Source organism: Electrona antarctica (genome assembly GCF_951216825.1).
Source record: "Electrona antarctica genome assembly, chromosome: 7".
NCBI lineage: Eukaryota > Metazoa > Chordata > Actinopteri > Myctophiformes > Myctophidae > Electrona > Electrona antarctica.
Window position 1 is genome coordinate 56,607,561 of NC_136812.1, and position 14,786 is coordinate 56,622,346.

Here is a 14,786-nt window from a genome sequence, read left to right on the forward strand (position 1 = left end):
CAGGTTTGTCTGTTACATACACAACTTCAAACTACACACTGCAGGTGTGTCTTGTTACATACACAACATCAAACTACACGCTCAAGCTAGCCTTAAGTTAAGACTCGCTATGTAGCATATTTGATCGAATTTGACTTTCATATCTACGAGCGTCTTAGTGCTCTTTCCCCTGTGGAAACTGCAGAGACACCAGCTGAGCCCGTAAAACTCTGAACATGTACAAATGCAAAAAATATAAGGTGCTGTTGCCCCAAATGTTACAGAGACCTACGGGGTGCTTGTATAATGTATCCGTCCGTAGTTTTCAGACGTCTTTTAACAGCATTTTTCTTACGTAATTCCGGCTTTCACCGCATACGCCCCCCTCACTACTGCCTTTGGGTACTTCGACAGAATCGGCCACAGACAGGATTAACACCTTTTATTTTGAAAACTACTCTCCCTAAACCCATAAATCTGATTTACAAGCTCACGTGTCAGGATGCAACACATTTTTGAGCTTCTAGATCGGCTACGTTTTGTTAATTTTCACAATTTCTTGGACATTTTTAAATGTATTTAGGGGTTGACACTAAGGTCTCAGAGGTCCCGTCGGGCAAATACATCTTATATTCTACTTGCAAAAGGTCATGCCCACTTGCTCGAAAAGTCAATTGTCAATTATAAAATGATGGGGCTGTGCGAAAAAAAAAAAATCATGAATGCACCTTTCAACTGAACAGAGTATTAGTAGGGGAGCCTATCAATCAAATTTTGATGCCTGTGATTTTGGAATGTTAATTTTTGGAGACAGGTATATCTTGATTCTTGGGGTTACCAGAATGCCAAAAAAACATGTCTCCAATTTTTTATGTCAGGTTTAGCATGTTTAATTAGCATAATTAGCTAATAAATTGTCAAAAACGGAAATGGCAATAACTTTGCTTCTAGGTAACTTATAAAGGTGATCTAAGAGTCTGAGTCCATGTTTGTGATGTCCAGAAATGCATCTGTTACCATTGTGAAGTCATACAAGCTTTCCTAATTAGCATAATTCCCATAAATTATGCAAAAACGAGGTGAACATCAGCAAATTGCTGCATGTTTTACTTTTAGTCAACTTTGAAAGCTTCTCACAGACTTCAAGTGTATGTTTACAACTCCAGGAATAATTATCATCCTATGAATAAATCATGCAACCTTTTGTCTATGTAATAATTATGTAATAATCACACCAAAACCAGAAATAGCTGTATTTCTTTGCTTTAAGTTAATTAATACGCATGATCTTACAGACAGTGTAAGTCTGTTTGCATGTCTAGAAAATATTAGAAGCGACCTCGCACTAAAGGGCTGGGCGAGTGCTGGTGCTTTGGAATGGGGGGTCAGATCAACATATCTGCCTGGGTCATGACAGACTGCTGGGCGAGTGCTGGTGCTTTGGCATGGGGGGTCAGATCAACATATGGAATGTATTCTGAACTGGCCATATATGGAGCGTGTCTTGAGTGTACAGGGTTTGATGAGGTCAGATCAACATATGGAATGTCAGAACAGGTCAGCTCCATATAGAGATCTAATTGAATTTTCGGGCCTGTTGAGAACTAATAACTTTGGGGCAGGCCCGTCCATAATTTCCTAAAGGCGACCTGCAGTCGCAAGAAAGAACAATATGGGAAATGGTCACAGAATTATCAGATTGTTTATTCTAATATTTACAGAAAGTTTTGAAAATTGAAGGGTCTCCATCTTCGTCGTCATCGTCAATCCCCAACAGATGTGCCTTGCTTACCACACACCTCTAATCATCTGCCCCACACATGCACATCTCAGAGCAGTTCAAATTTTAGATCGACAAGAACAATGTGATATGCACTGTGATTTCTTGCAGACACATTTGATCAGTTGGGTAATGGTGGCTGGCCCGTGGGTATCCCGTGTTGTGACTGGCACCAGTTGAGCTCCCTCAGCCTCCCATCCATATTCAGTTGCTGGTGGCATCTGTGGGTTAGGTACGTGCTGCGTCAGAACTGAGCCTTTTTGTAGCTCATAGTATATACAGTAGCAACTGCAGATACCACCTCCACAGGACACCTGTTTAGACCTGGCCAACAGGTTAAATTCCCTGGAGCTGTCTGATCAGCTCCAGAGACGGCATGGAACCCTGGTAAGGCTGAAGTCCTCGTTTTACCCAGTGCCTGCACTACTGGCTCCAGCGATGATACGTTTTTTGTTCCCCACACCGGTGATGAAATAGATGTCCTTGCACAGCTGATGGTACCGTCGTATTGTAAGAACAAAGACATCAGTGTCAGGGGACTCAATGTAGAGCTGTGTTGCCCCTCTTCGGACAGCATCCAGGCTGTGCAGGATTATCCTTGTGTCAGCCTCTTCCTGTACGCTGTGGAGATGTTTTACATCGATAGAGTTTGAGTGGACAGCCTGCCTTGACGTGATTATAAAAACATTGGGTTTCACCTGGAAGTGTTGGAGGGCTTTCTTAGCAAGATAAGACAGTCAGCTCATCTTTGGTGCTGATACCTGACAAGAACTGTTTTTCTGACACTTCCCTATCGGTGTGTTGTCTTCCACATGATAAGTGGTAGGGGCCCGGGGCTTTCCACCCTGGCGTCGGTCAAATACTACATGGATCTCACTATGTTCTTTGGTCTTCCTGTCCAGTGTGGCTATGGAGTGGTCAGCTTACTGGGAACATGTCTTGATCCATGGTGGCTTTCCCATTGCCTGTACCAATGCCATTCCATCTATGACAGTTACACTCTTAGCTGGAAGGGTACAACTGTCAAAAAAGATTGAAGCATTTGTTTGCCAGCTGTACGAGCCCGGTACAAATCCTGTGGATGTTGATGAGCTCAGGTGGAGGTTATTCACAAAGAAACAATTAGAAGCCGAGAAGCTGCCACCTACACAAGCAGCATTAAATCAAGCCATTACCCATGCATATTATCAGGCAATGGTATGGGATCAGGACCACGTACCTAACCCACAGATGCCACCAGAAACTAAAAATGGATGGGAGGCTGAAGGAGATCAACTGGTGCCAGTCACAACACGGGATACCCACGGCCCAGCCACCATTACCCAACTGATAAAATGTGTCTGCAAGAAATCACAGTGCATATCACATTGTTCTTGTTGATCTCAAAATTTGAACTGCTCTGAGATGTGCATGTGTAGGGCCGATGATTAGAGGTGTGTGGTAATGTAAACAAGGCACATCTGTTGGGGATTGACGATGACGAAGACCCTTCAATTAAATGTGTTTTCAAAACTTTCTGTAAATATTAGAATAAATATCATGTGATAATTCTGTGACCATTTCTCATATTGTTCTTTATTTTATGAGGAATATATATATATATATGTATATATATATATTAGGGCCGGGACTTTAACGCGTTAATTGAGATTAATTAACTACAGAAAAATTAACGCGTTAAAAAAATTAACGCATTTTAATCGCACTATTTTTTTCACCGCGGAACGTTGTCACTGGACAGTTTTCAGATGGACCGGCGCACCACCCAGTTCACCGAGTGAAGTGTCCGTTGTTACAGGGAGTGGAAACCACCCCCCTTTAGAATGGTATGCCCCAGCAGCATTGGGGGAACAATAACACCACCAGACAGTTCACCAGACCGGGGGAAGCCGCTGAGATCACTTTGCTTGTCCCCGTGGATTGGAAATAGGATTTAAAAGGCTATCCGATGATAGCGTGGATTACAGCACAGTTGTGTGCAATTATTCAATAAAGAATTCGCATATCACCGAAGACCGCACCTCGTCAAGCCTCCAGTATCGGCTCGATGCGAAACATGTTGCACCGAGCCTAGCCTGGAAGCTAACGTCAACAACAGTAGCTCTGGTCCTTAGCGTAGTTAGGACTCAGGAGGAGTTCTATGGTACTTAATTTGATCCTTTCCCCTCACACCCACGGAAGTGCAGGCTGTGCAGCCCCTCGTTTTTAGCACAAAAAAATATGTGAAAGCCTACTTTCCTCCTAACACTATGGATCAGAGCTAACGTCATTCCAACTACCAGTAGCAATTCAAGGACCCGACCAGATGACATGGTTTCTAACTAAACGGTTATGGCCAAATAAAATGTAAAATCTGTTAATGGCTGTTACTGTATGTCCACGGAAGAAACACAGAGGTGCTTTGTTATGGTCATGTCACTTTGCTGCACCAAGCCCCCCCCCCCCCCCCCCCCCCCCCCCAACCCTGTGGAATGCATTCCCCAAACACTCAGAGACATGCCCCCACCATCCAAACCTTCAATATTGCTTTCCCCAGCTATTTCATCTATTTAATTCCTTAGTGTTTTTCCTCTAATAAAGTTGTTTTTGATTTATCATGTCCCCCTTGTAAAGCATTTTTTTGTACTCAGAAAAGCTTTATATAAATTATTACATTTGAGATATTATAATTTATTACCCCTATTATTACTACAAAAACAATGTTTTATTGCTTAAACTTATGTATTCACTATTCATTGATTCACTAGTATACCAAAATCCATTTAAAAAAATAGCTTTCTCACTGTTCTCGGGTCAAATAATGATATGCGATTAAAATGCGATTAATCGAGATTAATTAACTACAAAGCCTCTGATTAATTAGATTAAAATTTTTAATCGAGTCCCAGCTCTAATATATATATATATATATATATATATATATAAAGCTAATAATGGAAAGGTTGCATATCCTAGTTATGGAAAGAGAATATTTTCTAGACATGCAAACAGACTTACTATCTGTAAGATCACATTTATTAATTAACTTAAAGCAACGAAATATAGCTATTTCTGGTTTTGGTGTGATTATTACATAATTATTACATAGACAAAAGGTTGCATGATTTATTCATAGGATGATAATTATTCCTGGAGTTGTAAACATACACATGGAGTCTGTGAGAAGCTTTCAAAGTTGACTAAAAGTAAAACATGCAGCAATTTGCTGATGTTCACCTCGTTTTTGCATAATTTATGGGAATTATGCTAATTAGGAAAGCTTGTATGACTTCACAATGGTAACAGATGCATTTCTGGACATCACAAACATGGACTCAGACTCTTAGATCACCTTTATAAGTTACCTAGAAGCAAAGTTATTGCCATTTCCGTTTTTGACAATTTATTAGCTAATTATGCTAATTAAACATGCTAAACCTGACATAAAAAATTGGAGACATGTTTTTTTGGCATTCTGGTAACCCCAAGAATCAAGATATACCTGTCTCCAAAAATTAACATTCCAAAATCACGGAAAGTGATAGGCTCCCCTACTATATGGTAGATAGTTTGATTTGATTACATGATGGTATAATGTAAGGTTGCTGAGAGCCAACAGTTCTTTCTACTGGTGATTTCCACAGAGCACCACAGGCAGAGGTCTGCTGTATCTAGAGAGATGACCTCCAAAACATCAATGTTGTCAGAGGAACAGCGAGAGACGGACCAGGGACGTGGACTGCTTTATGCAGCGATGCAACCTGTAGTGAAGCTGTACAAGATAGGTATGTACTGTTTTATTTAAATATGATAATTCTCGCCCCAGAATACGCTCACCCTGGGTCAAATCCTGCAAACTGAATGGTCGGACTCGGCACCAGGTATTCCTAAACGTAACCGCATTAAAGTCCTTATTATATTCCTTCATTGCAGGCCAGAGTGCAGAGTCCAGCCTGAAGGTGAAGAGGGTTTGGAGTGTTAAAAAGGAACCTGAAAACCACCTGGACATCAGTAGGTTTTATTCTCTCTCTCTCTCTCTCTCTCTTTTGCTCTCTCTCTCTCTCTCTCTCTCTTCCTCTTTCCTTTTATTGAAAGGCTAATAGGCACGTCCAAACTGGAATATGCTCCGATTATGTGTTAAAATAGAATGTTTGCAGTTGGCCCTAGGTTGGCACCTAGGTTGCTAAGCCTGACAGCGTGTTGCGGGTTCGACTCCCGATGTATACATGTACTCTATCTAATAAAGGCAGAAAAAGCCCCAACAATATCTAAATAAATAATTTAGTTTGCAGTAATTGGTGTTTTTTATGAATGATAATAGACTTGTGGTTTAGAAATGGACAATGTATTTACAGCTGAAGTTTGTCCAACTACCAAAGCTAAACACTGCGTGAAATAATGTTTAAAGTTCAAACATTTAATGCTTTGCTCTCATTGTACCTTTCCCCCCCCATAGACTTCCTGCACCTGCCTGTGTGTAAAGAGGAAGTTTCCCCTGAACATGAGGAGAGGAGTCCCAGTCTGGTCCAGCAGGAACCTCAACCTCCACACATTAAAGATGAACAAGAGGAGCTACTTCAAAGACCAGAACTAGTGATGACGTTACTAGCAGTGAAAAGTGAAGATGAGGATGAAGACAGAGGGACAGAGGCTGAAGCCAGCACCTCAACTCAACACATGCAAACACAAACTGATGTGGAGGACTGTGGAACATCACAACCAACCAGAGATGAGCAGCTCCTCTCTCCACACTGTTCTGAATCTGACGACACTGAAGACTGTGATGGCTGGGAGGAGACCAGGGAAGGTCAGTCGGCTGTAAACACAATGGTTTCACACAAGACACAACATGGTTTTAGTTGTACAGAGTGTGGCAAAATGTTTAGTCTCAAGGCAAGTCTGAAGAGGCACACAGTTGTTCATACAGGGGAAAAGCCCTTTAATTGCAAAGTTTGTGCTAAAGGCTTTAGTCAAATGTTTACTCTAAAATCACACATGAGGACTCATACAGGGGAAAGGCCTTTTAATTGCAAAGTTTGTGCTAAAGGCTTTAGTCACAAGTGTACTCTAAAACATGACCCCTGGGGGTATTTGAGGGAGTTCCAGGGGGTCCCCAGCTCAGAGATAGTTAGGAACCAAATGGATCCTTATGGGTCTGTAACTCAGAGAGTAGAGAGTAGAGTGTACAAATTAACAGTGGTTTTACAATATAAATTGGGGTACCAGAGATAGAAATGCCATTAACACCTTGGAGGCCCCGGGCGGAGATTAATGATAACAAAACCGTTCGCATCGCTCTAGATTCTTGGAGCGCTTGTTGCCCGATCCGATGACGTGTCAAAAAGTGACACGTCATCGAAAATGTCCCCTGCCTGTTTAGCTGACAAACGAAAATCTTAAAACGATCATAACTCCCGATCTAAATCATCCCGTCTAATTATGAAAAAATATCCTGTGTTTGACGGCCTTCCGCGGTCCAGTCGCTAGTCGCGATAGATTTATTATTACCTCCCGTTGTTGTCGATCGACTCTAGAGTGGTGTGGCTATTGTTAGCTGCTACACAGACATGCACACCAGCTTCCGGTGCGCCGGTAAAAGTGGTCTGTGCGCTATTAATGATGGGCACATGGATGAAATGGATTAAATAGTTCCGGGCCTCCAAAGTGTTAAATGGGGATCCGTAGCATAATGCGTGTGAAACTGGGGGTCCATGAAATTATTATGTTTTGAATCACTACTAGAGCCGTACAAATCCTCCCTTATCTGGGTCACTGGCATATGTTTTCAAATGGGGGGTCCGTGGCCTAATAAATGTTGAAAAGTTGAAGTTTGGGAACCACTGCTCTAAAATCACACATGACGACTCATACAGGGGAAAAGCCATTTAGTTGCTACGTTTGTGCTAAAGGCTTTAGCCGAATGACTCATCTGAAATCACACATGAGGATTCATACGGGGGAAAAGCCATTTAGTTGCAAAGTTTGTGGTAAAGGCTTTAGTTTCAGTGGTGCTCTAAAATCACACATGAGCACTCGTACAGGGGAAAAGCGCTTTAATTGCAAAGTTGTGGTAAAGGCTTTCGTGACAGTGGCCATCTGAAATGACACTTGAGAACTCATACATACAGGGGAAAATCAATTTAGTTGCAAAGTTTGTAGTAAAGGCTTTAGTCAAAGTGGTCCTCTGAAATCACACATGAGGACTCATACAGGGTAGAGATGCAACGATACTGATTTTTCAATTCCGATCCGATATATTAATTTTTGAAATTTCCCGATACACTCCCGATATCCGATATTTTACATAGCAAAAAATGTAAATACAAAATGCGCATTGACATTATTTTTGGTAGCGTGGCATTGGTTAGAGATCTCAATTTAGTCAGACCATTATTAACACTATCCTAAACCCTAACCTAACCCAAGCCACGATGATTTGTAACCCGCAGTATGGGTCTGACTAACGAGTGGTCTGACTTGAGGGAAGTCCCCTTATTTTTGAAGGGCGCAAGCCCCTCCTATATTCAGCTAAGTGTAGATTTTTGTCTTACACAAACATTAAATTCCTGTTGACAATGAATGGTGAATTTACATCAGTGTCTGAGCAAATAGACATGTTACGTCATGATTTTGTACAATGATAAGAGTGCCCCTCACTTCACATGGGTGTGATTTTTTAAATTGTAGAATAGGCTTTAAATAATAGAGCAGTCATACTATTAATATTGTTGTGTAATGTTACACAAGGTTGTAATACACAGCATATCTCTAAATAGCAAATAATGTACAAATGCCTTACATTTAAATTCAAAGAGGGGATGTTTATGGTTAAGTGTTTAAAAATAAGAATAATAAGTGTTTAACCTGTAAACCTTAAGGAAATGGCAACCTGTTAATTAATACTATGGTTTATTATTATTATTATGTGCAAAGGTACCTTTTTACCCCTAAAGTGATGCCTGCATGTAACCTGTTAATTAATACTATGGTCTATTAATAATAATAGTAATTATTATTATTGCTATGTACAGTGGTACCTTTTAGCCCTAATGTGATGCCTGGAATCAGCTGCGCTATCATGTGACAAAAGCCTTGAGCCTTACCGACAGAACTCGGGGAGAAAAAAAATACCTCGGGTCTCAGGACGTTTGTTATGGTGCTGGTGTTGTTTGCTACTTTAGTTTGCAAACTCTGTCTTTGTCTTAAGAATTGCACTAAACTTACAATCTGAATCAATATTTGAGCTTCTGACAACAATGTCATGGTTTGAAAACTGAGCCAATTATATAAAGACGGATTTAACCGCGACGACGACGTGCGCTTATTCTTCATCATCATCGTCACAGCAGCATTTTTTTCCAATGGCAATAATAAAGTTACAAAGATTGAATCACATAGCGCTAAACAGCACGTGTGTGCAGTTAATATATAGCAGAAGAATGGATTACAAGAGCAATCTCATCAACAACAATGTCAGAACGCAGCTGTGGTGTGGAGATGATTGAGTCTCCACCACACAACTGAACTGCGCATGCAGTGACTTGACTGATCCGTGCGACGACGGGTAAACTTTATACTTCTAATACTAGCTGTTAAGTCTGTAAGTGATTACATTCTCTTGCATATTGCACCTTAGTGGGGCTTTTTTCTATAGTCTCTGTTTGCAGTCTGTAGGCCTACATACTGGAGGTTGGATTCGCTCACTGCACTGAGCAGGACGGACTGTAGTAAACATTAAACACGTTTCCCCCTCCTGTATCGGAGTGTGTATCGGTTGCGTCAAATCCGATCTCCGATACATTAATTAAGCTGGATCGGAGGCCGATCCCGATATAATATCGGATCGGTTGCATCTCTAATACAGGGCATTAGTCCTTTATTTGTACAGTTTATGGTAACGGATGTAGTCAAATGCGAGATGTAAAAAAAATAAAAACATGGTGTCATACAGGGGGAAAGCACTTTGCTTGTACTCTCTAGGTCGTCCTCTGACGAGCCCTCCATCGTCGCTTCCAGTCATCCCAATTCTCCATACATCTGACCAGCTCGTTGGTGCTTTGCGCTTCTGCGTCTTTTTTTTTTTTACGGCTTTCGCCTTCATTTTATATTTTTTATAGAGGGACAGACAGTAGGCTGACAGGAAATGGGGGAGAGAGATGGAGGAGTGACTTGCAGTAAAGTCCGTCGGGATTGGGAGTCAAACCCGCGGCACACTGCCAGACTCGGGCTACGGGCCAAGGTGCCTGGACCGCTGAGACACAGCCCAGGCTGCGTCTTTCTTGATTACATCCACATATGTTAATGTTGGACATCCTCTTGATCGATGCTCTCAATCCGATTCCGATCATTTGAAAAAGACATGATCGGCCCCGATTTCCGATCACGTTATCGGATTGGGACAATTCACTGTTAAGTTAGCACTTTTTGTTGCGTGTAACAAATTGCTGCTGGATTCATACATTTTACAAACTGCCTACAATTCAATTTAATCCAAACCCCATTTATTGTCAGATTTTCTTTTTTTCATACTCCATTCAATGATCATTTTTGCTGGAGGAAACCATGCAAGGCACCAACATGCACTTCGGGAGCAATTAGGGGTTCAGTAACCTGCTCAATGACACTTTGAAACTAACTGGGGGAGCCCGGGTTTGAACTGGGAACCTTGCGGTTCCTATCCGGTCCCTGAGTGGGGTGTAAACACACCACAACTCAGCTAAATGAATCAATAACAGTATTTCCATAGTAAACACACCATGATTCAGTTAAATTAATCAATAGCAGTATTATTTCCATAGTAAACACACCATGACTCAGCTAAACTAATCAAACTATTATTTTATTAACTCTTTTTGTGCCGCTACGTGGCAGCAGAAGTGTAGTTAAGCTGTGTCAGTCCTTTGTTCCTCTTTTGGCTTTTGGATAGGTGGGATATTGCTCTGAGTTTGTTAATTACTGATGTGAAATGAAAGAAAGAAAGCGAAAGAAAGAAATATTAATAACTTAAGGCATGAAAGGGTCTTGCACCTCAATATCTTGTTGATCTCCTGCCCCCCTATGACCCTCCCCGTACCCTTAGGCCCTCAGATGGGGCCCTGCGTGAAATAATGCTCAAACATTGAATGGTTTGCTCTCATTGTACCTTCCCCCCCTAGACTTCCTGCACCTGCCTGTGTGTAAAGAGGAAGTTTCCCCTAAACATGAGGAGAGGAGCCCCAGTCTGGTCCAGCAGGAACCACAACCTCCACACATTAAAGATGAACAAGAGGAGCTACTTCAAAGACCAGAAGAAGTGATGACGTTACTAGCAGTGAAAAGTGAATATGATGATGATGAAAACGGAGAGACAGAGGCTGAAGCCAGCACCTCAACTCAACACATGAAAACACAAGCTGATGTGGTGGACTGTGGAACATACCAACCATCTAGTGGTGAACACATTAAACCACAAGCTGATGTAGAGGACTGTGGAACATCACAACCAACCAGAGATGAGCAGCTCATCTCTCCACACTGTTCTGAATCTGACGACACTGAAGACAGTGATGACTGGGAGGAGACCAGGGAAGGTCAGTCGGCTGTAAACACACTGGATTCACACAAGACACAACATGTGGAAGAACAAACATTGTCTTCAAGCCACAAGCTGTCTCAGGACCTGACATCATCAACACAAACTCACTCCACGAAGAGCCACACAGACAAGAAAGGTTTTAGTTTTACAGAGTGTGGCAAAATGTTTAGTCGCAAGGTTATTCTGAAGAGGCACACAGTTGTTCATACAGGGGAAAAGCCCTTTGCTTGCAAAGTTTGTGGTAAAGGCTTTAATCAAAGTGGTGATGTAAAAAGACACCTGAAGACTCATACAGGGGAAAAGCCCTTTAATTGCAAAGTTTGTGGTAAAGGCTTTAGTCAAAGTGGTACTCTAAAAAATCACATGAGGACCCATCCAGGGGAAAAGCCATTTAGCTGTGAAGTTTGTGGTAAAGGCTTTAGTCATATGTGTCATCTAAAATCACACATGAGGGTTCATACAGGGGAAAAGCCTTTCAGTTGCAAAGTGTGTGGTAATGGCTTTAGTGGTGATCTAAAAAAACACATGAGGACCCATACAGGGGAAAAGCCATTTAGTTGTGAAGTTTGTGGTAAAGGCTTTAGTCAAATGTCTAATCTAAAATCACACATGAGGACTCATACAGGGGAAAAGCCATTTAGTTGCAAAGTTTGTGGTAAAGGCTTTAGTCAAATGTCTAATCTAAAATCACACATGAGGACTCGTACAGGGGAAAAGCCATTTAGTTGCGAAGTTTGTGGTAAAGGCTTTAGTATCAGTGGTGCTCTAAAAAAACACATGAGGACTCATACAGGGGAAAAGCCTTTCAGTTGCAAAGTGTGTGGTAATGGCTTTAGTGGTGATCTAAAAAAACACATGAGGACCCATACAGGGGAAAAGCCATTTAGTTGTGAAGTTTGTGGTAAAGGCTTTAATCAAAGTGGTGATGTAAAAAGACACCTGAGGACTCATACAGGGGAAAAGCCCTTTCATTGCAAAGTTTGTGGTAAAGGCTTTAGTCAAAGTGGTCTTGTAAAAATACACCTGAGGACTCATACAGGGGAAGAGCCATTTAGTTGCGAAGTTTGTGGTAAAGGCTTTAGTCACAATTTTGTTCTAAAAAAACACATGAGGACCCATACAGGTGAAAAGCCATTTAGTTGCAAAGTATGTGGTAAAGGCTTTAATCAAAGTGGTGATGTAAAAAGACACCTGAGGACTCATACAGGGGAAAAGCCCTTTAATTGCGAAGTTTGTGGTAAAGGCTTTAGTCAAAGTGGTCCTCTAAAATCACACATGAGGACCCATACAGGGGAAAAGCCATTTAGCTGTGAAGTTTGTGGTAAAGGCTTTAGTCGAATGTGTAATCTAAAATCACACATGAGGACTCATACAGGGGAAAAGCCCTTTAACACCCCGATTGTCCAGGACGAAGTTCACCGTCCTTGCTATTAGTAACACCCAGCGCCCAGTTTTATCCAAAAGACGAAGTTTATTGAAAACGGATCGAATCGCAACATCGAGGAATGCGCAATCCTCGATGTTGTGCAACAGTGAGAAATTGTTTAGCCGACGAGAACGAAAATCTTAAATGGTAATAACTCGCAATCTAAATCATCCGGTCCAATACTAAGACAATATCATGTGTTAGACGAGTGTCCAGTCGCTAGTCTCGTTAGATTTACCTCCCGTTGTTGTCGATCGCATAGAGTGTTTTGGCTACATTTAGCTACTACAGCCACATCCGGCATAACATCCGGTCCGTCGGTAAAAGTGCTCCGTTGCTATAAATCGACTGGGCGCTATAATTGAATGGTTAAATAACCCTGGGCAATTAGTGTTAATTGCGAAATTTGTGGTAAAGGCTTTAGTCACAGTGGTGGTCTAAAAAAAACACATGAGGACTCATACAGGGGAACAGCCCTTTATTTTGCAAAGTTTGTGGTAAAGGCTTTAGTCACAGTGGTGATCTAAAAAAATACATGAGGACTCATACAGGGGAAAAGCTATTTAATTGCAAAGTTTGTGGTAAAGGCTTTAGTCAAAGTGGTCCTCTGAAATCACACATGAGGACTCATACAGGGGATTAGTCCTTTATTTGTACAGTTTGTGGTAAAGGATGTAGTCAAATGCAAGAAAAAACATGGTGTCATTCAGGGGGAGAGCACTTTGCTTGTACTCTCTAGGGGTCTGTAGCACTGCCACATAATATTCTTTAAGGATTTATTTTATTCATTTAAAAGATCATGGCTCAAAATATTCCGTAACACCATATCCATCCTTATGTTTAATGTCCTATTTTCTTTGAGAGGTATCTGTTTTGTTTATGTTTTGGAGAAGGAAGGAGATTGATTGACAGGCCGTGACGCTTCCGTGATTAAACACACGGAAGTCGCAGGCTCGAGAGACTTGTGGAGACTGAGACACAAGCGAGCAGGGAGTCCACGGGAGACCTGATCGCGTTTTGGTATAAACTTTGTCTATGCTATACGGTGGAATATAGCCATGGACACCAGCTCACCGTTGACAGGAGTAACCCGGCCGGGACCGTCATCTGCTCCGGTGAGAAGTTTTGTTTGTCCGTCAAGCGAGGAGTACCGGTTGTTTTTCCATTGGTGGGATAGCTGGATTTATCTGGGATTGTTTTCGTCCGGGGGATCACCTTTACTTTTGGATTAACTTTATTATTTCCGGTTGGAGCGTGAGTAACTAAAGGAACAATACGAACAATAGAGCGAGCGTGCATGCGTGATAGGACCGGTGCATGCGGTTTGGACACATACGGACAATATACCTGTCATGAATACTGTGTTCTAACTGATTGTCAATGTTGAGTTTATATTTCATATAGATAAACTATTATTCTGATATTTATTTCTGTGTTGGTGTCAGTGTTTCAAAGCATTCATTGTAGGCTACCCTGTGTGGTTGAAACATATCAATTTGATCTTTAAAGGAGGATCATTACTACCCCGTGATTTTTAGTAACTGTGATAGAAACATCTGACCGTTACAGGTCGTCCTCAGACGAGCCCTCCATCGTCGCTTTCAGTCATCCCGATTCTCCATACATCTGATCAGCTCGTTGGTGCTTTGTGCTCCTGCGTCTTTTTTGAGTACATCCACATATGTTAACACCCCGAACGCCCAGGGATATTTAATCCATTAAATCAGAGCGCCCAGCGTTTTATAGCAGCGGAGCACATTTAGCAGGTGCTTTCCCGGATGTAGCTGAAGTAGCTTGATATAGCCAAAACACTCCCGAGGCGATTGACATCAGCGGGAGGTATGATTAATTCTAACACGACTAGCGACGGGACCACGATGGGCCGTCACTCTAACACATAATCTTTGCTTAGAATTGGACGGAATGATTTACTGTAGATCAAGAGTTATTCACTTTTTAAGATTTTCGGTGGGACGTCCCACCGAGAAATAACATCGAATGTTGCCCAACAGATGCTCCCAGCCTGTGGAGCGTTTCGATCGGTTTTG

At 41.7% G+C, this 14,786-nt stretch overlaps 1 protein-coding gene across 1 annotated transcript in view; it reads left to right on the forward strand.

Annotated features, from left to right (window-relative positions):
• The window catches only part of LOC306926380 (uncharacterized protein), a gene marked incomplete at its 3' end in the record, with an annotated part of 57,994 nt that extends 43,626 nt beyond the window's left edge, over window positions 1-14,368 (forward strand). Inside the window, exons 9-13 of the mRNA XM_079505643.1 lie at window positions 5,383-5,523; window positions 5,672-5,749; window positions 6,195-6,545; window positions 10,894-11,038; window positions 14,308-14,368. Coding sequence (XP_079361769.1) covers window positions 5,383-5,523; window positions 5,672-5,749; window positions 6,195-6,545; window positions 10,894-11,038; window positions 14,308-14,368 — 776 coding nt within the window. The remainder of the gene's footprint in view (window positions 1-5,382; window positions 5,524-5,671; window positions 5,750-6,194; window positions 6,546-10,893; window positions 11,039-14,307) is intronic.
• Between the last annotated feature and the right edge of the window lie 418 nt (window positions 14,369-14,786).